Source organism: Rana temporaria, chromosome 6 (genome assembly GCF_905171775.1).
Source record: "Rana temporaria chromosome 6, aRanTem1.1, whole genome shotgun sequence".
Taxonomy (NCBI): domain Eukaryota; kingdom Metazoa; phylum Chordata; class Amphibia; order Anura; family Ranidae; genus Rana; species Rana temporaria.
Window position 1 is genome coordinate 38,641,132 of NC_053494.1, and position 25,237 is coordinate 38,666,368.

At 41.3% G+C, this 25,237-nt stretch overlaps 1 protein-coding gene across 1 annotated transcript in view; it reads right to left on the reverse strand.

Moving 5' to 3' along the window:
• Window positions 1–25,237, reverse strand: part of LOC120943401 (kinesin-like protein KIF19) — a 76,123-nt gene that overhangs the window by 5,292 nt on the left and 45,594 nt on the right. Inside the window, exons 12-17 of the mRNA XM_040356681.1 lie at window positions 21,483–21,669; window positions 19,346–19,610; window positions 18,125–18,228; window positions 12,156–12,310; window positions 6,083–6,200; window positions 3,257–3,706 (exon numbers count right to left, since the gene is read on the reverse strand). Of these exons, the coding sequence (XP_040212615.1) occupies window positions 3,257–3,706; window positions 6,083–6,200; window positions 12,156–12,310; window positions 18,125–18,228; window positions 19,346–19,610; window positions 21,483–21,669 (1,279 nt within the window). The remainder of the gene's footprint in view (window positions 1–3,256; window positions 3,707–6,082; window positions 6,201–12,155; window positions 12,311–18,124; window positions 18,229–19,345; window positions 19,611–21,482; window positions 21,670–25,237) is intronic.

Here is a 25,237-nt window from a genome sequence, read left to right on the forward strand (position 1 = left end):
CCAACGGGGCAGAGGGACTCCCTACAAGGGAGTGAGAGGATCGAGCCCGCTCAACCAGCCCCGTTAGTCCTTCACCTCTCTTTTTAGAGACCGCGTGGTCAAATGTTAACTCAATTTCAAGTGCGTGTAAGTGTGGTGGTTTTTGTGGGAGGGGGGTGGGCGTACTAAGCGCAGGCTTACTTTGCATAGCACACCCACCGGGAGCCGGGCTGAGACCACCAAACTCAATTCAAACATGTACTTTCCCTTTCTCTGAGTATTCGGTATTGCTAGATTCTATCCAGTGGTTGAAAATAACACCACAACTACCATCAAGGTAGTATAAAGCTACAAGGACAAGGGTGATGCTACACATATTGTCCCACTTTCTCCAATACCCCCAATTTATTCCATTCCTACCACCTGAAGAGGCTGCATTCTGCATCATGTACATTGCATTATTCTTATATCCAGGAATTTTTTGCATAGTTTTTGCAGTTCCCAGCAAAACTTAAATGCCACAGCCTATAGGACATTACCCCATCACTGTTCTATATACCATATATACTTGATTATAAGCCGACCCGAATATAAGCCTGAGGCACCTAATTTTACCACAAAAAAATGGGAAAACGTATTGACTCGAGTATAAGCCTAGGTTGAGAAATGCAGCAGCTACTATAAGTGGAAAAGAGGGTCAACAATGCCCATATGCAGCCTCACTGTGACCATTTGCAGCTTCACTGTGCCCATATGCATGCCTCACTGTGACCATATGCAGCCTCATGTACCTGATCTCAAGCTGTGACATCGTCGGCGGCCGTCCAGTGTAACAAAGCCCTGCCTCCTCCTTGTCCTCATCCATGACGGAACACTGATTCGGTTTCCCAGCAGTGAGTCAGTGTTCCGCCTATCACGGACGAGGACAAGAAGGAGACGAGGCTTTGTTACACTGCACGGCCATGACTGTAGTTAAGACTGTATGTCACAGCTCGAGATCAGGTACGTGAGGCTGCAGATGGCCACAGTGAGGTAGGGAGACTCAAGTATAAGCCGAGGGGGGTTTTTTCAGCACAAAAAATGTGCTGAAAAACTTGACTTATACTGGAGTATATACAGTACATTTAATTTACATTGCAGCAGATGTCTTGTCTGGTTTAAAATTACTGTGACAAGGAGGCAGAGATAAAAACTCCACCTGGCAAAGCCATTAGCTGATTTTCATGCAGTGGTGTTTTATGAGTACTTTTATAAACAAATATTGAAATTGAGGTGTAATGCACCATCCACATAAGTTAGCTTCTACCCCCCTAAATAAATGTAAAGATACTCTAGTGTAGCATTGGTAGTTCATATAATGTTCATTAGGAGTTTATAAAAAGCCCATAGAAAGGATGTTATACTTCAGTAGGCAGCTCCACCTGAGCTAGAAACGATTCTTTGAAATTACAAAAAAGGAACACAAGAGGGTGCCAGCTAAGTACAGCATCAATGGGTCCAAACGCGAACTCACAGAAATATAAAATCAAAGAACTTATCTGTAGCCACACCACATTGGATGGACATTATCCACTAGAAGAGCCACTTATAACAGCAAACAACATGTTGCTATGTCAACCAGTCCGCCACCAGGTGTGATGTCACACCCTGCCTTGTGTCCCACAGTGGCTCTCCTCACTTCCTGAAACATTGAACTTGTTTTCCCCACGCTGTTTGCTCTTCCAGTGGACAGCTTTCATCCAATGTGGCATGGCTGCAGGTATGCTCTTTGATCTTATATTTCGGTGAGTTCTCGTTTGGCTTTTTTAATTGCAATAAACCTGTTTATGCTGCACTTGGCTGGCGCCCTATTTTTTAGGACTACTTTTATGTATGCATTTTTTCATTTATCAAGTTGCATAGGTCACAGGGACATAAGAACACTGACATGTAGGCCTTTAACAGGATAGTGCACTTCAAGTATGTACTAAAACCTTCATCACCAGGTGGAAATAATTCAGGTCGTACACCAAACCCCTGGTGCCCTACTTGTGGCCTCAGGGTCACATGCAGCCCTTTTGTACTTGTGTGGTCTTTGAATGCCAGCAGTCCTTATTCTGGGAGCATAAAACTGTAAAGGAGCTGTAATTTTAGAGGCTCTGCTCATCTCCTGTAATATGTCTTCAGTCTATGACAGTCTTCTGTAATATCACATACTGTATAGTGAATATTGTGTGCAGCCCCTTGATGGTGTCAGGGTCCACAACTGAAGCCCCTTACACATTGTAAGTTAACCACCCACTGCACAAAACAATACATTGGCAACTTCCTGGTCTAATCTAATCTCCCCTCTCCAGCAGCACATACTCACCTTTCTTCAGTTCCTTATCAATCTGGTCAGGTACTGGGGGTGATGAACATATTTGATACTTCTGGTTATGGCACAGTATGTAGATCACTACTAAACTAGTCACTAGGCACCAGTGCTGACATATAGGAAGAAATCATAGTCCCTTGCAAGCTAAGACTTCAGGAGAGCAATGGAAAATGTGAGTTTGTGCTCCTGGTTAGTAGGGCATTAAAGTGACCCCATTACGTTGCTCTACATAGGACTAACAATTAAGGGGATGAGTTTGGGGGTTTACATGAAGGGAATAGTAAATTGATTTGTTTTAGTGCTTCAAGTACAATTACCGCCACTCTGATGCCTTGTACACAAGTGTGGGATTTCCAACGGTAAAAAGTTCCAGTTGGAAATCCCGAGGGGAAAGCCGAAAACCTGCTTGGTCAGTCTTTCCCCGTACACATGGCCGGTTTTCCCGACAGGAAAACTGCGATGGAGCTTTGGTCGGGAATCCCGGCAGTGTGTTTGCTCCATCGTAGTTTTTCCCCATAGGAAAACTGCCAAAAACCGCTGGGCAAAAGTCTGCCGGTTTTCCCGGCGGAAAAGAAGAGAGCTGGTTCTCTTTTTTTGTCCGGCGGTTTTTGGGCAGTTTTTCCGTCGGAAAAACTGTAAGGAGCATACACACGGCCGGTATTTCTGGTCAAAAGCACCCCTCGCAACCGGCCGTGTGTACAAGGCTTAAAACACTGTAGGCACTAAAAATGTCAATGCCAGATCCACTGTCTTAAAATCTCATGTGCCGAAAATTCCTATACCAGTTTTCAAAAGCTGAATATTAGTATCCTACCTTATAAAGAAGCTAAGGGGTGGGGGGAATCTTTTGTGCATGGCACAAGTAGCGTAGAGGACATTCCACGCAGACTGGAAATGACTTTTGAACATTAAAGTAGTTACCTGAGAGGCAGGAACTTCAAATGAGTGTGACTTTCTGTCCCAATAGGACTTTTTCTGGAGCTTGTCCTTTGAACTGGCTGATGTTGTCCCACTGGTGACTTCATCTTTCCTGAGAACTAAACTTGGCAGGTTTTCAGTGCTCACTGCCTTCCTTACAGGTGTAATGTGACAACGGGAATGAGTAACAGGAAGTTCCAAAGCATTGCCCTCTAACACTGGAAGTGAGGAAAGGGCACTTCTTTCTTTAATGATATATGGGGATTCAGTTTCGTTAACCCTTGAACGCCTTCTGGCAGCAACTAAAGAAATGCTCCTTGTCCCAGCCACTACCTCTTCCAAAATATCCGGGCTCAGCTGAAGGAATGATAGTGAGTGTCTTTGACTATCATCCAGAGGATGGGAGTGAAGTCTGGTTGGTGTTTCTTCTTTTGGAGGATCAATAATAATAATCTATAAAAATAAATTAGTTATTCAATTAGGCAATACAAATATGCACATCTATCTAGGGCTGTTATAAAATAAACAATAAAGTGCATTGTTGCCTCTGTGCCCTCTAGAACTAGGAACAAAGCAACTGACTTATCAGCTGATTGATAAAACAGCCCATATCTACCCTTTTTCTCCACCCTGCTTGTCCTGGAATTATAGTCATATAACAAAGACTGCACCTAACTCCAATATTTAAAAGAAAAATGATAGGTAGCAATGTTTCTGGACTCTGAAAAAGACAACTGCAAAAGTCCCAAAACATTGGCTATTTTTTACTGTAAAAGCCTTTGAGCCTTTAAAGTATTTTCAGTCTTCTTTATATACTTATCCAGGCCGATACGGGGTAGATCTGGCCCTCCAGTATCAGGCCAAGGCCTCATCATATCAGTACTGAGCCCAGGGGCAGCAAGAGGACTCTTTACATACCACTGGGTGCATGCACAGTAATGGCACTGGTTGTGGCTCCCAGCAATTGCAGAAAAGTTTCTAGGGCCTCATCAGTTCAGCAGCAGGGGCCGGGTGCAAAGAGGGAACTATTTACTCACTTTCGGGAGCACACAGAATAATCCTCTGTGCCAAGGCTCCTGACATCTAAATTAAGCTCTGGTCTCTTATTCAATATCAATCTACTGGAGCCACATTATGTAAGATTACTCTGCTTACTCCATAAAATAAGTAATAGTCTCCCCTCTGTTTCCGACCACTGTGAATCCCACACAAAAAAAAAAAAAAAAATCCCCAAAAGTCCCTTATTGTAAATCTATTGACTGTCACACTGCCCATTACCCACTGACTCCCCAAGCTGTCATCATATAGGGAAAGGGCAGGGATAGTAACAACACCAAAGTCATTGCCCAAATGTGGCCAGTAAGCATACTTGGGCAGAAATGCCACTGATATCCCCAACCCTTTGCTTATATGGCAGGCGATTCATGGCTATGTAATTTAAAGTAGACATGTGCAATGCCGGGTCATTCGTTATGATCGGAATTCATTATTTTGAATGAATTTGTATATTCGGAAATTCAAATTCGTTATGTTCCATTCGTTTAGATGCAGTATTCGTAAATTCATAAATTTGAAGATTCGTAAATTCGAAAAATAAGAACGAAAATTCTAAAATTCTAAATAATAACGAACTAACTAATAATAACTAACTATTAAATCATAGGTATTGGAATTTCCTTTAAAATTTGGCCATTAGTGAACTTTACGAATACGAATTTATACGAAGTTCCGAATTATCCGAAATAATGAATGCCAAATTTAAATTAATGGAACTTAATAAATTAATAATAATAAATAATAATAGGCTTTTATTAATATTATTTATTATTATTAGTTTGTTACGTTCCATTCGTATAGCTACGGCATTCATTATTTCGGATAATTCGTAACTTTAGATAAATTTGTATTCGTTACATTAACAGCCAAAGGAAATTCCAATACCTATCATTTAATATTTAATCATAGTTATTTTTATTTGCTAGTTATTAATTTGGATTTTCTAATTTTTCTAATTTTTATTCTTATTTTCGAAAAAATTGTTAAATGGGTTTTTGTTAATTCGAATACTTCCTAATTTGTCAAATTTCGTCGAAAAACGAATTCGGTAAAAAACTAATTGCACATAATTCAAAGTGCTAGTCATAGCGATATCCTCTTAAAAAAATATATCAACAATCTACAAAGAAAATTACCCCTTTTTAAAAAAGAACAGTGTCCTCTTTCATATTAAGCATGGAGGTCATAAACATAGACAAATCATTTTCAAACCCTAAAAAAAATTATGATCTTGCCTGCAGAAATTCAAAACATTTAAAACTCCAAATTTAAACTTAAAACCTACTTCTCTCAAAATTATTTTAATGTATAAACACTGGCAGATTATCTGTACCATTGCCCTTAAAGGACTTTAGATAGAAAGGGCATTGCAGTACATTAATCGACTCCTATAAAATGTCATCTGAATCCCGTGACATTTCACTGTACAATAGCAGAGCCTCTCTGTTGATTGCAATTTTTATACCCTAGGCACACATTAATCATTCAGCTTCCACTCATTTTCTAGAGAACTATCCTATGTATTTTTAATTTTAAAAGGGACTTTCACACTGAATTATTTTAAGCTGCATTGCTTGTATATAGCAATTACAAAGAGTACAGTTCTACAGCCTGCAGAGAAAAAAATGATGAGTTGGTCTTAAAGTGGAATGATCATGGCAAAAGAATGGGGTGCTATGGCACAGATATTGAGGTGGGATTGTGCTGATACTTTTGTTAGTTTTTTTTCAAGGGCCTTTCACTCAAAGGTGCCAATGTTGGTAGACAACTCACCTCATTACTATCAGCTTGTGTTGGTGCCCTGAGATGATGAAATGGTGTCAGAAGGCTTAAAGAAGAATTCTGTCTTGTTGGTATTAATCCTGGAGTGGATTTGCAAGTTCTGTAGCCACTGTAAAAGTAAATGTACATAATATGTACACTGTAGATCTACCGTTACATAATCTACTGTATAATGCTAGAATATGTCCCCTGAGGCCCCGTACACACGACCGAGTTTCTCGGCAGAATTCAGCCAGAAACTCGGTCGGAGCTGAATTCTGCCGCGAAACCTGGCGTGTGTACACTTTCGGCCGAGGAAGCCGACGAGTTCCTCGTCGAGCCAAAAATAAATCATGTTCTCTATTTCCTCGTTGTTCAATGAGGAAAGTTGGCTCGCCGAGATCCTCGGCGGCTTCACACAGAACTCGACGAGCAAAACGATGAGTTTTGCCCGTCGAGTTCCTCGGTCGTGTGTACGAGGCCTTACATGTAAATGTGGTTGGGTGTTACTTGTAATTTCACTTAGGGCTGCACCAATACCGTTTTTTTCCTCAAGAGTACGAGTACCGATACCATTGTGGTGCGATTTGAGCTCATACAAAATGAATAGGCTCAAATTGCACACAAAGTATCGCATGAGGTATGAACAGGATTGCGCTGCGATTTTTGTCTGACTTGCATGCATTTTCCGCCACCGCTCCTGTGTGGTCCCAGTATAGAAAGACAGGGAGGCGCCATTTAAGAAGTGCAGCAATGGGCAAACAAACAGTTTATTAAAAACTGTTATCACTTTTCTGATGAAAAAAAAAACTGTTATCTAAATTCACATGTTAAAAGTATGAAATATATCTTGCATGTCAAATCCAAAACCACGGCCGCTTGCGGTGCTTACAGGGCTGGAGAAGATAAAGGAAGTTCCGTGACACCTGTGGGTATAGGGTGGAAGTGATGTCAGCTTGGGGGCGGACCACCTATACATCTTCTCCAGCTCTATAAGCACCGCAAGCAGCAGTGATTTTGGATTTGACATGCAAGGTATATTATGTACTTTTACATGTGAGTTGTGATAAAAAAAATAAAAAAAATTATAAACTGTTTGTTTTCCCATTGCTGCACTTCTTAGATGGCGCTTTCCTGTCTTTCTATACTGGGATCACACAGGAGAGGTGGGGGAAGTCACATGCAATTCGGACAGGAATTGCACCACATTCCTGTTCAAAGCGCATGCGATTCTTTGCAGTACGGTTTGAGCCCATTTATTTTGTATGGGCTCAAATTGCACCACAAAGGTATTGGTTTCGGGTATTGGGAGCATTTGCACAAGTAAAAGCAACCCTAATGTCACCCCCTTGGTAATATAGCAGTATGAACAGAGTTTCAGGGTGATACCCTGTCTGCAATGTCAAAGATCAATATATATTCAGATAGCATATAACAGTGTTTAAAGTATAACTAAAGGGAGCAATTTTACATTTTGGATAGCGTGGAGAGGGATTAGAGTGCTTGTCCGTTTTTATTGCTGTCTGTTCCCCTGGTAATGAGATTGAAATTTTGGGTTGTCCCCAGAAAAGTAATAGAAGGGAAATCTTCCAATGTGGACACTAGTTCTGGTGACCTGGGAGTCCCCAAATAATTCCCTTAACCCCCCTGGCGGTATTCCCGAGTCTGACTCGGGGTTACATTTCTGTGCTGCGATCGGTAACCCCGAGTCAGACTCGGGCTCGCCTCGCTGAATCCACAGGCATGGTTTACTTACCTTGTCCCTGGATCCAGCGATGCCACCGCGCTGTGTGAGCGAGCGGGTCATCGCTCGATTCACACAGTGCCTCTGTGTGCCGCCGATCTACGTTCCCTGCGATGTTACGACGCATGGGAGGGGAGAACGGCACCAAATTCAAAAAGGTAAACAAACACCTTATATACAGTATACTGTAATCTTATAGATTACAGTACTGTATGTAAAAAATACACACACCCCTTGTCCCTAGTGGTCTGCCCAGTGCCCTACATGTACTTTTATATAATAAAAACTGTTCTTTCTGCCTGCAAACTGTAGATTGTCCATAGCAACCAAAAGTGTCCCTTTATGTCAAAAATGGTTTTAGAGCAGCTAGAAAACAGCGATAATAAATTATAATCACTTGCAGAATTGTGCGATAGCGATTTGTGGGGAAATTCGTCATAAAAAAATAAAAGTAATGACAGCGACAATTCTGCAACTGAGCAAATTTCAGTGATTTTGAGTTGATTACATTATTGAATAATTTTTATTATAATTATATTATTATTTGTTATGATTATTTATAATTATTTATTATATTATAATTTATAATTTTGTTTTTAAAAAAATGTCATACCCGGGATGCCTACTAGACTCTTGTTTGGTCAGATTTAAGTGAGTTATTCCTAAGAATTACAGGCCTACAGTATAAAACGCCAAATTTCCTTGCAAATAATGGTACCGCTTTCAGCACCTTTTTTCTGAAATAATCGTACCGCCAGGGAGGTTAATTTGCAGGGTTGTCTTGTTTGGTAATGGGACAGGAATCCAAATTTGAATTTGGATTTTAAGAAATAGTCCAAGTGGGTTAACAACCACTTTAAAGTCAATTCAGTAAACAACACACACATTCATTATTTATTGCCTGCTGTTTTCTGGCGGGTTTTTTAGAAACGTACAAAATAACAATTAGAGGAACTGTAATGATACTAATGTATCAGTGTGTAAATGTTCTCCCCTGAGCACAGGAATGAAAATAAATTGTAACATTTCATCAGAGGGAGATCATTTTGTGAATGCAAGCACCCTTGAATGTTTTCATAGTTTCACAATATTGCTGTAAACCTTCAGTATTAGGCTGCATTCACACCTGAGCGTTTTGTAGCCTGAAGCTATAAAACGCTAGAGGGGAAAAAATACATTATTCTCAATGAAGAATACGCCTGAAGCCGAACGCCTGAAGCTCGGGCTGATTTGGGTGTTTTTGAACATTTGTATTCCCATAGAAACTAATGTAAACGCTTGATTCAAGCGTCTAGCGCGACAACGAGCGTTTCTACGGGCGTTTTGTCACTTTAATCTGTTCTGTGAAATAGAACATTCACCCAGGAAGAAGATAAAAAAAATCTACAAACATAGCAGCAAGTGATGAAAGAGATGATCATTTTTCCTATTGGCTAAAATAAAAAACTACAAAGTTCAAAAACGTCAGACAAAGCTGTATGAAAACGCGTGACAAAACGCCGGAAAAAATTACCGAAAACGCTATGCTCAGGTGTGAATACGGCCTTAGGCTTCATGTTCAACCTCTCCTGAACGATTTAACGGGACTGCTAGAAACCAGCATCCAAAAACGGCCATTTACATGCCGCGTTTACATGCCACATTTAGCCGCGTTTGCGTCTAGAAGCGTTTGAAAAATATATATATATATACATACATATGTATTTTTTTGTGTGTGTTAAAATGAAAAAGTCTGTAAACGAAATGCTGCTAAACGCGAGTTACTGCATTTAGCCACAATTGGCGAATGACCTGCCTCTAAACACAGCTTCTGAATGCATTTATTTTGGTTCCAGAAAAAGCCTCTAAACTCAACTGCCTAGAAACAACTGTAAACAATCCCTGTGTACATGTACTGATAAGATAACATAGAGAAGAGATCAGCAGCAGTTAAAAAAAATGCCCAACTGTTCTTAAACATCCATTTACCAGCAGCCGTGTACATGAGGCCTAAGCCTGCAAAAAAAAAACAACGCCAAAAATAACACAAAATTTAAGTGCTAAGCGCAAAACATAAATATTTATTGCATTCGGTAAATAACAATTTTTTTTTGTGAATTGGCTACTTTTAAGATAAATACCACATGAGTTATTTTAACTCAAAAATTCATGCAGTATTTATCTCTTAGTGAATTGACCCCTAAGGCTCCATTCACATCTATGCGACAAAACGCCCGACGCCGGACGCTTCTGCCGCTAGAGGGGAGAATTCCCATTGCTGTCTATGGAGATGGTTCACATCTCATAGACGCCGAACGCCTGTCGCCTGAAAAAAAGTCCCGGACCCTTTTTTTCAGGCGACATTGGCGTTCGCCCATTGACAGCAATGGGAAGAATCTGAAAAAAAAAAAGATACACACTCGCGGCAAAATACGCCGCGTACGCCATACGCCACTGTCGCATAGATGTGAATGCAGCCTAAATCTACTCCAGCTCCCTTGTGATTGGCTTACCACACAAACACTATTATCATGACAGTCTTTATGGCATCTGCAGGAAGAGAAAATATTGTAGAGCTCAGCCATGTACTGGGAAAGGCTGATAGTGAACACATTGAGGGGATTTACTAAAACTGCAGAGTGCAAAATCTGGTGCAGCACCAATCAGCTTCCAGGCTTAAATGAACAAGCTGAAGATAGAAGCTGATTGGCTACGATGCACAGCTGCCCCAGTTTCTGAATGCACTAGTTTTAGTAAATCTCCCTTAGAGCCGGTTCACACTGGGGTGACTCGTCAGTCGCGTCCCATTCTATGCAATAGAACCGTCCTAATAGGAGCGACGCAAGTCGCTCCGACTTAGAAAAAGGTTCTTGTACGACTTCAGGGCGGCTCGGGGCAATTTGCATTGACTTCTATACAGAAGTCATTTTGCTAATCGCCTCTGAAGTGGTCTTCAGGAGGACTTGCAGAGTCGCCCCCGAAGTCGTGCCGCCGCAATGTGAACCGGCTCTTATTGTGTAGTACCCAATTTATCAACTATTTAAAGAAAACGTTTCTGTATTGCTTAAAAGCAATCCTTTCATCTTCCATTTTTGCAACTAAAAAAAGCTGACTGGTGGCTCTAAGACAACACTGACATTCTTTCCTCCAAAAACATTCTACAATCTATGGGCCACACCGCCTAAACCAGGGGTCTTCAAACTGCCCCTTTAATATCGCACCAATCCCCCTGCCCTTTGCTACCTTTTTATCACACAGGATGAAAAACATGAAAGGTCCGGACAAAAGGCGGGTCTTTTGAGTTAAGTAGCGGGCGGTTTCAGCAATCAAACACCTGCCTTTCACTAGCAAAGTCCCGCCCTTTGTCCGGACCTGCCATGCTTCGCTTCTCGTTGATTGAGGTAGTAGAGAGTCGGAGTGCTGGGATGTTATAGAAGGGGCGGCAGTGTAATATCGATGGGGGGATATGTGATGGGGGGGGGTCTGTGATAGGGGGGAGATCTGTGATAGGGGGAGATCTGTGATAGGGGGCTATGTGAGGAGAGGAGTTTGTGTTGGGGGGGAGTCTGTGATGGGGGGGGATCTGCTATGGGGGGGACCTGATATGGTGTCTGTTTTATGGGGGAATCTGTGATGGATAGGAGTTTGTGATGGGGGATCTGTTATGGGGTCTGTGATGGGAGGTCTGTTATTCTGGGCTTTGTGATGGAGAGGAGTTTGTGTTGGGGGGCTTTATGATGGGGAGGATCTGTTATGGGGGCTTTTTGATGGAGAGGAATTTGTGGTGGGGGGTCTGTTATTGGGGGCTTTGTGATATAGAGGAGTTTGTGTTGGGCGGCTTTGTGATGGTGGGCCAGTTATTGGTGGCTTTGTGATGGAGAGAAGCTTGTGTTGGGGGGCTTTGTGATGGGGGGCCAAATATGGGGGGAATCTCTGATGGGGGGAATCTGTAATGGAGAGGAATCTGTGATGGGGGTTCCGTGATGAGGGGGTCTGTGTTGGGGAGGGGTTCTGTGATGAGGGGAGTCTGTGAAATACTAATAAGTTTATGCTGATTAAAATTGTTCTTTTTTTTTTAAATATTGTATTGGTTTTTCCATTTTTTTTGCACTTCACATAAGATGTGTGCATAGGTTCATATTTTAGTCCGGCCCCCCCCCCCCCCCCCAACATTCTGAGGTACCTTGAACTGGCCCCCTGTTTAAAAAGTTTGAGGACCCCTGGCCTAAACTCACCACAAATGGGCAGATATTGTCAAAGACGGGAAAATGAAATATGTAGCACGTCTTGAATTTTTTTTACAACACAGCTCTGAGTTACAATACATTTTAGAAAAGTAAGAAATGTTCACCATTGCACTACCTGTCTAAATCAGGACTTAAAGAAAGGGTTAATCTTGTGTGGGTTTCATTGTTCTTCCTATTGTCAGTGATTGCTCTATCAATCTGTTCAATGTCCAGATGCAGATGAACACCCCCAAATGTCTCAGGTTCCACTCCATTTTCTAAGATATCATGCTGCAAAGATGAAACATTTCTGTTATTTTTCAGAATAAAATAAAGGCATGCTAATTTTGCAAATTCATTAAAGTCAATTTAAATTTCAAATGAAATTATATGTAAAATCCCCCCAATTCCTTTATATCATAAGTGAATAGTGAATATCACACCCCAGATCAGAGCTTACCCTCCTCCAGGTGGCGGTGTTCTGTGTGGTGTCCTAGTTGCAGCACCATACAGGTACTGGTTGCTTGTCTTTACTTTAATGAACTGTCTATTGAATTGTATAATCAACTGATTTACAGCAAACCTGTATAATTATCCACTTCAGCCATGAGTCTCTTTTTTTACACTTGTTGTTTACATGTTAAAATCATATTTTTTTTGCTAGAAAATTACTTAGGACCCGCAAACATTATATATATATATATATATTTTCTAACACCCTAGAGAATAAAATGGCGGTCGTTGCAATACTTTCTTTTACACCGTATTTGCGCAGTGGTCTTACAAGTAAACAGTACAGTAAAGTTAGTCCATTTTTTTTTTCTATTGTGAAAGATAATGTTACGCCAAGTAAATTGATACCCAACATGTCACGCTTCAAAATTGCGCCCGCTCGTGGAATGGCGACAAACTTTTACCCTTAAAAAGGTGATATTTAAGAATTTCTACAGGTTACCAGTTTGGAGTTAGAGTTGGAGGTCTAGGGCTAGAATTATTTCTCTCACTCTAACGATCGCGGCAATAACTCACTCATGTGTGGTTTGAACAAAGTTTTAATATGCAGGCGCTACGCATTCTGCATGCGAGCTCGTCAGGACAGGGCACTAAAAAAAAAAAAGAAATCTTATTTATTTAACTTTTTTTTTATACAGTTTAAAAAAAAATTGGGGTCACTTTTATTAACAGGACCTCTTAAATATGAGATTTGGGGTCAAAAAGACCTCAGATCTCATATTTACAGTAAAATGCAATAACAAAAATAATAAAAAAAAATTCTCCTTTAAGAGCTATGGGCAGAAGTGATGTTTGACCACGCTTCGGCCCTCCCATGCCATGGAGCCAAGCAGAAGCCATCTTCTCCTCAGTCGGCAGCAAGGCATCTACGGGAGAGGATGCGATCGTCTCCGCCGCTAACAGCGGAAACAACCGGAGCGTGGCGGGAGGGGGGCACCTCTCCCGCCGCTGATAATAGTGATCTTGCAGCAATTGCGCCGCAGAGACCACTTTTATCTTGAAGAGAAACGCACGCCGTTCCTGAAAATTCCGGGGTTATGGCAGCTAGCATCAAAGTACTGACGTACGGGCACAGCGATTTGCGTGAAGTGGCTAATAAAATCAATCAATGACCGCAAGGGGGTAAGAACTCATCTAGGGTCTAGTATTTGTTGTCCACATTTGGTGAGAAAGTAAAGGGGGGATTTGTACACAATTGTAGATTCTGACATATATTCTTTGCACCAGATCCCATGCGCTGCAAACTCCCTTATCTGTAATTTTTCAAGCCACCCAGAAGAGGATCACAGACTTTCTGCAGGGGACAATATGGAATTGAAGGCAAGTACCACATAAAAAAAAAACAATTTTTGACTTTTTTATAACCTGCTGGGTTTTATGATTCATAAACTATTGAATCCAGATGTAGCCAAGCAATATTCTTAATGAGGAGTACATTTAAAGTTTGGAGTACAGTTCTATATTCACACCCTATTCAATAATATTTTCAGCATGCCTAAGCAATTTTCATCTTATTTTCACTGTAACGGTATTGTTTAAGAGGCCAACTAAGTATATTAACATGTTACATATTACTCTACAGGGAAAAATACTGGATAATTGTAATGGACCTTGTGAGCAATATAAACATAATATATCTCATTTGAGAAATTTGATCGAACTTTATACACAGTTAGGTCTTAAAACATTTTACAACTCTACCCAATTTTTACTGAAAATATACATTTCTGAACAATCAGTAGGTTTGGTTTAGATTTGGGATAGGGTTCTAATGATCAAAAGTATAACTAAAGCCCACATTTATTTATTTTTGTTTCTAGATATAGTAGAGAAGGGGAAAATCGACGTATCAGTAGATACGCCATCGTAAGTCCGAATGTGCGCCGTCGTATCTATGCGCTCATTCTTAAAATCTGATACGCCTGAATGTTGCCAAGATACGACCGACGTAAGTCTCCTACGCCGTCGTATCTTGGGTGCATATTTACGCTGGCCGCTAGGGGCGCTTACGTTGATTTACGCGTTGAATATGTAAATGAGCAAGATACGCCGATTCACAAACGTACGTACGTCCGTCACAGTAAGCTACGCCGTTTACGTAAGGCGTACGCCGGCGTAAAGATAAAACACCTCTATAGGTGGCGCAGCCCATGCAAGGTATGGACGACGGAACAGCCGTCGTATTTTACATCGTTTGCTTAAGCCGTACATGAATGGGGCTGGGCATAGGTTACGTTCACGTCGAAAGCATTGAGCCAACGTATCTTAGGGAGTATTTGCGACGTGATTCTGAGCATGTGCACGCATGCGCCGTACCAACGGCCCTTCATTTACATGGGGTCATGGTTAATTTAAATGTAGCACGCCCACTACCAGCCTACTTTGAATTAGGCTGGCTTACGCCGGCCCATTTTCGCTACGCAGACGTAACTTACGGAGCAAGTGCTTTGTGAATACTGGCCTTGCCTCACTATGTTACGTCGGCGTATCGCAAATGGGATGCGCTACGCCGGCCAAAACATGCGCCCTCTTACGTGAATCTGGCCCATAGTGACCAAGGTGAAGGACTGTTTTAGGTATCGAGACTGCAAGTGGCAATAAACTCCCATGGATGATTTTTACCTATAGGTAAGCCTATAGTAAGGCTCAGCTATAGGTACAGTAAATATCTCCTAAATGTGCACCGTATAGGATATTTACATGTAAAGCCACAGGCGCATGAAACGGCATACCCATGCCGTTCCTTCAGAGCCCTGTGCCATGAACAATGGTTCTCGCATGCACGCAGGCATAGGCGTGCGCACAGGGTGTGCCAGGTGTGCCCAGGCACAGATTCCCCCTGCTGCCTTGGCTCCCCCCTGCAGTTCTACCAGCTTCCCTCCTCTCCCACCAGCTGTTACTGCAAGGATGTTTTAGGATGAGTCGAGGAAGGGGCCGGTAAATATGTAATTGACCATACCCTTCCCTTTATGAATGAACATCGTGAGTTATCAGTAGTGTGTGCACACCTTATTGCAATGCGCTGCGCACACCTATGACGTTATTGCCACTTGTCCAATCAAAGGACCGGAGCCCGCCAACCTGGAAGGAAGACCGGGTAAAAGTTGAACAAAGGGCTTTGTTTCCAGGTAAGTTCCATATAATGTACTAGTATGCGATGCATACTAGCACATTATAACTTTGCCTTACAGGGTTAAAAAAAAAACACGTCGGTTTACTACCACTTTAAGGATCATCCCAGATTTCATTAGATGTTTGTAGACATGAGCATATATGTTTTTCAGATTCTCCCTCTCTTGTTTTTAGGTCGCCCTTTGTGTACTTATATTGGGTTCTATTGAAATCTAAGATTTAATGCGGGGAGTGTTCTGTCCTACTTATATAATGTGCCTTTTTGTTCTTGCAGTTAACTGAGACAATAATCACTAGGACAAATAGAAAGTGGGATTTACTTATCAGACCTTGATCATATATCAACTGATATGAACAAAAGAGGTATAATGTAATCCTGTTAGCCCAAAAGTGAAATAAAACCAAATGTTTTCACTGTCATTCTTTACAACTGCTCATATTTTTTTTTAACGAAAATATAATGGGCTAGATTCAGAGAGAGTTACGCCGGCGTATCAGTAGATACGCCGTCGTAACTCTGAATCTACGCCGTTGTAAATTTAAGCGTATTCTGGAAACCAGATACGCTTAAATTAGGCTAAGATACGAGCGGCGTAAGTCTCCTACGCTGTCGTATCTTAGGGTGCATATTTACGCTGGCCGCTAGGTGGCGCTTCCGTTGATTTTGGCGTAGAATATGCAAATGAGCTAGATACGCCGATTCAGAAACGTATGTGCGCCCGGCGGATTTTTTTATGTAAGGCTTTTTCGGGCGTAAGGTTACTCCTGCTATATGAGGAGTAACCAATGTTAAGTATGGACGTCGGGACAGCATCGAATTTTGCGTCGTTTACGTCGTTTGCGTAAGTCGTTCGTGAATAGGGCTTTGTGTAAATTACGTTCACGTCGAAAGCATTGACTATTTGTGACGTGATTAGGAGCATGCGCACTGGGATACGTTCACGGACGGCGCATGCGCCGTTCATTAGAGACGTCATTTACGTGGGGTCATGTTTTATTTACATAAAACACGCCCACCTCTTCAGAATTTGAATTCGGCGTGCTTACGCCGGCAGATTTACGCTACGCCGCCATAACTTAGGGCGCAGGTTCTTTGTGAATCCAGCCCCAGCCTCACTAAGTTACGGCGGCGTAGCGTATCTGAGATACGCTACGCCCGCACAAACTTACGGCGGGCTATCTGAATCTAACCCAATGTCTTTAAAAAAATGATATAACATATTTAATTGTGTTTCACTTTGTACCTGGGTCTGATAAACATTTAAATGTTCCTTCTTCTAACCAAATGTATCTTATTTGCAAACAACGCTCCATATACAAACTTTCCAATCCCCCGGCTTATGTAATCAGCTCACCAATTTTAGGGTTTTCATCATTGGCAAAGGAATACTGGGGCTGCAGTTTTTCTCTTAGCAACACTGAGAATGATCATGTGGTCCTAAAAAATACTCTCCTACTTAGCATGGTATTATCCACAGAACAGGAGAGACGGCGATCTATTGTGAAGTTTACTGAGGCTGGCCATATATTATACAATTTTCTTGTACAATTTTCCTTTAGATGTACCAAAACCATATGAAGCAAGGTCAAACCTAAACACTTTGGGGGGTATTTACGAAAGACAAATTCACTTTGCACTACAAGTGCAAACTACAAGTGCAAAGTGTACTTGGAAGTGCAGTCGCTGTAGATCATAGGGGGACATGCAAGAAAAATAAAAAACACAATTTTAGCTTGCACATGATTAGATGATAAAATCAGCAGAGCTTCCCCTCATTTCAGATCTACGCCTCAGATTTATATTTTTTGTATAAATTATATTGCACTTTCAGTGCAATTTCAAGTGCATTTTGCACTTGTAGTTTGCACTTGTAGTGCAAAGTGGATTTGCCTTTCGTAAATTATACCCTTTGTATGCAATCAGGCAGGCCCTTGCACTACACCACAGGTGTCAAACACAAGGCCCACGGGCCGAATCCGGCCCTCCAGGCCATTTCATGTGGCCCTCACACCTCTTCTGCAGCTGCTGGAGAGCTCCAGCCCTCCCCTTGTCCGCCTCCAGAACCCTTACTTTCTGCTTTCAATCAATGCATCCAGCTTCTTCCCAGCAGCAGCATAAAGTAAGGGGGGTGCACTGTGATGTAAGGGAGAGTGGGGGACTCAACTTCTGATGGTGGGGTGGCTCTTGACATCTAATATAAAGGGGGGGGGATGCGCTGGACATCCAATCTTACAGATACAACCGGCCCTTTTGAGGGCAATCATAATGATGAGGAGGCCCATGATGAAATTGAGTTTGACACCCTTGCACTACACAGTTGAAGGTAAATCTAAAGAAAATTGAATAAGAAAATTGTTTAATGTATTGCCAGCTTTTAAGTAACAGTAGATAGGGAAGGGATGTTTTTGAGTTTAATTTTAAACTAGTACACTTTTTATTCTTCCTCAGTTGCGCTTTACCTTAAACCTATTTAGAAGCAGAGACTTTTGTTCCTCTGTCTGCTTTATTTTCACATAATCAATTTCATGCAGATGTAGAAGCTCTGGATCATGGACCTTCTCATCTGAAATAAACAAATTAACAAAGACAGATGAGACAAGAAACAAATGCCAATGTAAACAGTGATAAACATATCTTAAGAGCTGATCCACATTGTGAATTAATCTTTGTGGCCCACGACCGGTTACCAAGTCGCTTAGGTGACCCTCATTCTTCAAAAGGTTGGGCAATCCTGATGTAAGGGATCAGTAGTACACAAAGTAGTTCAAACTATTCAGCAGGAGATTTTTTTTTTTGGGGGGGGGATTTCCTTTTTAAACACACAGGCCCAGATTCACGTAGGAGATACGACGGCGTATCTCCAGATACGCCGTCGTATCTCTGAGTCTGAGGCGTCGTATCTTGGCGCCTGATTCAAAGAATCAGATACGCCAAAATTTCTCTAAGATACGACCAGCGTAAGTCTCCTACGCCGTTGTATCTTAACTGCATATTTACGCTGGCCGCTAGGGGCGTGTACGCTGATTTACGCCTAGAAATATGTAAATCAGCTAGATACGCCTATTCACGAACGTATGCCCGGCCGACGCAGTACAGATACGCCGTTTACGTTAGGCTTTTTCCGGCGTAAAGTTACCCCTGCTCTATGAGGCATAGATGAGGCGTACCAATGTTAGGTATGGACGTTGGAACAGCGTCAAATTTTTCATGTTTTACGTCATTTGCATAAGTCGTTCGCGAATAGGGCTGGGCGTCATTTATGTTCACATCGAAAGCATTGGCTTTTTGCACGTTAATTCGGAGCATGCGCACTGGGATACTTTCACGGACGGCGCATGCGCCGTTCGTAAAAAGCGTCATCTACGTGGGGTCACAATAAATTTACATAACACACCCCCACATCTTCCACATTTGAATTAGGCGGTCTTACCCCGGCCTATTTTACGCTACGCCACCGCAACTTTGCTTTGTGAATACTGCACTTGCCTGTGAAAGTTGCGGAGGCATAACGTAAATAGGATACGTTACGCCCGCACAAAGATGCGCTCACCTACGTGAATCCGGGCCACAGAATCTCAAATAAAAGAGAAATAAATAAAATAGTGCACACCCACCTTCTTTTAAATAATTATGCCTCCTGCAAAATTACATGACCACTTGGGAAAATCTGAAACCATTACCTATTAATGTTTGCTGCAGATGGATGATTTTCTCACAGAGGGATCTGTAATGTTGGTGGCCCAGAATTACGAAGTCTTTCTGGTAGAGCAGGCTGTCCTTACATATAGACCTGGTTAGTAGTTCACTGTTAGAGACCTGCAGCTCATGTATTTTGTGGAGCAACCTAAACAACTCTCCCTGATCACTGCTGAACTCGTCAGGAATCTGCTTCTCCAGCTGAGATGCCTTAAATTTGGAATTTGCCCATTGTTCTTTCAGTGTTGTCTATGAGAGAGAAACGTCATAAGAACTTTGGACGGTCCCAGACACATTCAACATACAGGTTACAGTATAATATTAGCTGCTCTGCTATATTATAGAAAGCAAGGTCTACTGACAAGAACAAGAACCACTTGTAATGTTACTGCAGTCCTAATACATTGACGATTAGATATACAGAGGACAAAGCTCATTTGTTCATATTTACATCCTCTTTTCAAGTTTAAAAAAAGCTGTTGACTCAAATAATATTTTGCAATGCACAATCTATTGGGGTTGATTTAATAAATGAGTAGAGGATGTTCTCTTTACTGTACATAGTGAATGTTTACTTTGCAAAGCAAATTTCACTTAGCTTAGTGAATGCGGTAAAATGCACTTTGCAAAGAATACTCAATTACATGCAAGGACAAAAAAAAAAAAAAAAATAAGATTCCCTCCGTATATATTTGGATGATTGAAGTCAGCAGAGCTTGGCCTCGAAACCTAAGCTACGTGATAATTTCCTGTTACAGTGCAATTTCACTTCGCTAAGTAAACAGCCTTTACTCCTTTAGTAAACCAATGACATTGCTTTATCAATTGGGCTCAATTAAAAGGAAGTGAATGTTTACTTGTAAAGTTGCGCTCACTTCAACCATCAAATCATGTGCAAGTAAAATTTATATTTTTAGTAAATAATCCCACTGGGTCAAGTACTAGAATATTTATGGGCTATAAAACTATAAAATTGTAAAAATTTCCTTCCTCCGGATTTAATACAAATTCACAAAGTATCCGTGTAGAATTTCTCTAGTTCTGGATAGAGTGGGGAAGGACGGGAACATTGTCAGGTTTTTATTTCTCTCTATATCCTTGCTAAGGACAACTCAATATGTGAGGAGAATGAAGACATTGGGTACACACAGCAATATCAACTGACGGTGCTACCTTCAGCTCAAATTTCAGCCAAATCTGCAGGAATAGGGTGAAATTTGAGGCACCTATGACCAACCTTAATGGAAATTCAACATTTCACTAGCTTATCAAAGTCTTTTTAAATACAGTGGAACCTCAGATTGCAAGTAACGCGGTTTACGAGCGTTTAGCAAAACAAGCTGTTTTTTTTTCCAAATCCTGATTTATTACGAGTGCTGTCTTGAAAAATGAGCAGGATTCAAGCCTCTGGGGTGTGCAGTACTACATTTGGGCAGAGGTGCGGGACGCCAGTGATGCTCGGAGATACTTGGAGACATTTGGAAACACTACATTCCTGAGCGTCTCTGAGCGTCTCCAAGCATCACCGGTGCCCCCGTACCTCTAGCAACATGCGGTACTGCATAGACAAGCAGTGGCTGTGAAACGGATTATCTGAGTTTCCATTATTTCCTATGGGGAAACTCGCTTTGATATATGGGTGCTTTGGATTACAAGCATTCTTCTGAAACGAATTATGCTCGTAATCCAAGGTATTACTGTACAATGTACATACATTGTGCAGGGTGATGTACTATGGAGTATAAGTCTGGCCATGATTCAAATGTTGTCCAATTCTTGCTGAATCATCTGAAATTTGAGCCATGGGTGGCCCAATAAAAACGACCTGGCTCAACAAAAGTGTAAAAATTTACTGAGCTGGGTGGGAAATTTGACAAACAGTGACTGCATCCAATCCGATGCAGTTACAATATGGCTATTCAGGCAGCTTTAGATACAGTTCAATAGCCAGCAGTGGATATTCCTCCATCCATGGCATTTAGCATAAATGGAGGAATTGATTGATTGTCGACGAGGGAAAATAAAGTCGTACATTGCTAGTTTTAGAATTAGGTGGTCAAAATAGTTAATTTGGAGGTTGTCTTGTTCTAACAGACCAGAACAACTGAAGGAAGCTTTTACCATCTTCGCAGATGTTTTCTGTTGTTCAGCAAGAAGTATGTTAATTTCTTCTCTGGCCATCATAACTTCATGAGGTTCAGTAATATCGGAATCTCCATCTTCTTCCTCTTCTCCCACATCAATTGTATCCACAGCAGTCTTCCCTGACCTCTGCTGGGTATAGCACTGAGGTCTGTCCTGCTCCCAGCTGCATCACAAAGAACAGAATAACCAAGAATAAGACTATAGAGCAAAGTAGCCCAAAGGATAGTTTTAACCTCCCTGGCTGTATGATTATTTCAGATTTTATGTGCTGAAAGCAGTACCATTATTTTGCAAGGAAATTTGGTGTTTTACATTGTAGGCCTGTAATCCTTATGAATAACTCACTTAAATCTGTCCAAACAAGAGTCTAGTAGGCATCCCGGGTATGAAAAAGTTTGAAAAACAAAATCAAAAATTATAATATAATATATAATTATAAATAATTATAACAAATAATAATATAATTATAATAAAAATTATTCAATAATGTAATTAACTCAAAAACACTGAAATTTACTCAGTTGCAGAATTGTCGCTGTTATTACTTTTATTTTTTTATGACGAATTTCCCCACAAATCGCTATCGCTCAATTCTGCAAGTGATTATAATTTATTATCACTGTTTTCTAGCTGCTCTAAAACCACTTTTGACATAAAGGGACATATTTGATTGCTATGGACAATCTACAGTTTGCAGGCAGAAAGAACAGTTTTTATTATACGAAAGTACATGCAGAACACTGGGCAGACCACTAGGGACAAAGGGGGTGTGTATTTTTTACATACAGTACTGTAATCTGTAATCTGTAAGATTACAGTATACTGTATGTAATGTGTTTACTTTTTGAATTTGGCGCTGTTCTCCGCCCCCGTGCGTCGTAACGTCGCAGGGAATGGAGATCAGCGGCACACAGGGACACTGTGTGAATCGAGAGAGGACCCGCTCGCTCACACAGCAGGATCCAGGGACAAGGTAAGTAACTTTGTCTGTGCCTGCTGCGAGGCGAGCCCGAGTCTGGCTCGGGGATACCGCTTTTGGTACAGAAATCTTACCCCAAGCTAAACTCGGGAATACCGCCAGGGGGGTTAAAGCCCCCAAAAAGACCCCAACAGGGATGAAGGCAAAAATAAAAACACATTTTGTAGGTGTGTAGGCTTGTCATTCCTCTGGGTTTTATTGCTGTCTGTGCCCACACTAGCCAGTGCAATGGGCCACACACTTGAAAACTTCACTACACAGCCCTGGAGGCAATGTACTGTAGCATCATAATGTTCACAAAGACTAGCAGTCAACTGTCAGTGGGGCCGTGTGATTGCTCTGACCAATAAGAATCCCTTTGGAGTCTTCTGGCATACCAGAAGAAAGAGGATATTCTCCTTGTCATCAGTGTTTAGTAAGATTTTCCAAGACAAAAATAAAATACAAATAACATTGCGTGGTAGAAAAGAACAATACCACTAATCCTCTACTATACAGAATACATCAACAGTAAAACAAAGTGGAGAACAGGAGGTTTTTACTGTTAAGCTTCTTAACACAAAGAAAGGAGAATAAGATAACCTCTCAGCTACATGTACGGCAATTAGTACAGTACTGCAATTACCTATATCCAATTTTGCAATATAAAATGTACTAAAACTCCTCTAAATTAAGCCGTTATATAACCAGAGTTAAATAAAAAAAACTCTTACATTAAAGAGGCGGTCCAGCCCCTCACAAAAATTAAAAGTCAGCAGCTATAAATACTGTGATGGAGCTAAATAAAATGTCTATGTTATCTTTCTCTTTTAACCACTCAAATATTACTTTCCTTTCTTTTATTATTTTATTTATTTTATTTCTTGTTGCGATATGTATGTGTATATATATATATATATATATATATATATATATATATATATATATATATATATATATATACCTACCTATGTGTGTATTTCAGTATTCACGTGAGAAACATTAGAATAAAAGTTGTGACAGAGTTAATCATCCCAGAGTGAAAACGAGGAACAGATGTCAATTAACTCCTACTCCGTAACCCACTCCTTGCCCCTTCCTTTTTCCTCCACTCCTTGACCCACTCATTTTCATGCCCTCCCACCGAGCAAAGGAATATGGCGACTGAATGCTTGCCTCGTGGCCAGGAACAGATGTAACAAGAGAAGACCATATGTGGATGACCCATTTAGATGCACCCATATGTGATGACGTTTGCTTTTGTCACTTTGGCTATAAAAGCTGTAACCTGAATAAAGGGCTTCCTGTTGGAGTTGATGATGGGGTGTGAAGCAGTGTGATTTCTTATACATGCATGTATGCTCACATCATCATGAATTTGGCTCAGCGACAGAATAGAACATGTATCCTGGAATTGGACCAGGGATAAATCTATTACAATACTGTAGCTGCTGATTTTTAAATTATAGACACTTATCTGTCCAGGGAGTCCGTGATATTGGCACCCCAGCTGATCTTCGGATTGGCTGTTGGGTGCAGTCGCTGCCATCCCTGGCAAGGAAACCCAGCATTGAAGCCTTTTAGCTTCACAACCGGTTCCATACTGCGCATATGTGAAGCATGCTGCTCTTTCTAATTGATCAAGCAGCGGAGGAAGGAGGAGGGGGTCTAACTCCGTGACCCAGTCTCCCGAAAGTGGGGAACGGTACCTGTCAAAAACAAGTACCCGTTCCCCTCCTCCCCCCTGAAAGGTGCCAAATGTGGCACCGGAGGGGGGGAGGAGATGACTTTTAAGTGGAACTTCACTTTAACCTTTAAGTGAAGGCGACTGTGCCAGAAATTAGATACAAGCCAAAGACCGTGGCTCACCTGCTATGTGCAACATTATATGTAACCTTCTAACAAAGGGAGGACAGCCACACAATCCAAGTAAAACAAGCGGACGTCCCCCTTAAACTAATAGGGACGTTCTGCAGCAGACAGAAGGAAATTGGAAAAAGGGAGAAAAGTAAAACCGATAGCTACTGTAATCACCAACCCCCCAATCTGAGGATTCATTTGGGGTATCTTAGTAGACATCTGTAAAATGCCTCATGCATCCAGCTAACTGCATATGGATTTTGGCTTTGGGCCACAGCGCCTTCTGGACACAAAAGGGCTGTAATGATCGCTTCCTGAAATTTTAAGAAGGATCCAGTTCTTTCTGTTATTTTGTAAGTTACAAAATAATTATACACTGTATAGCCAATTGAAATAAACATATAGAAACTTTTTTGTACCAGTGTCTAGCTCTGTGGGCAGCTAAATACGGCTTCATCATTTGGTCAGTGAAGTCTACTCCTCCCATATATTATAGTCATGGACACAGAGAGGTTTTTCAATGACACCAGAAGCCATGTAAATGTGTTGTGTGGGTGAATGGAAGACAGGATTAATACATCCCGTTTGTCCTTCTACATCAATGCGAGTAGTTCCACAAGTTAAGGTTGCCCTGGTGCATCAGGCTACTAGTGATATATGAGCACCACCTTGTGGTCAAAAATTCCAAGCGATTTTTTAACGTATATGTGCTGCTTCAACTCACCGTGACCCTGCATTCTTCTCTTCCTGAACTGAAAAGGATTTAGGAAGAGAACACCCTAGAACATCCTTTGTCGATGTTTACAAACAAGACACAGAAACGTTCTGTGATTGGCTACAGCCGATCAGCAAGTCCCAGCCATAAATCATTGGACAGGACCTGCTGATGAACTTGTGCTCTAGACAAAGACAA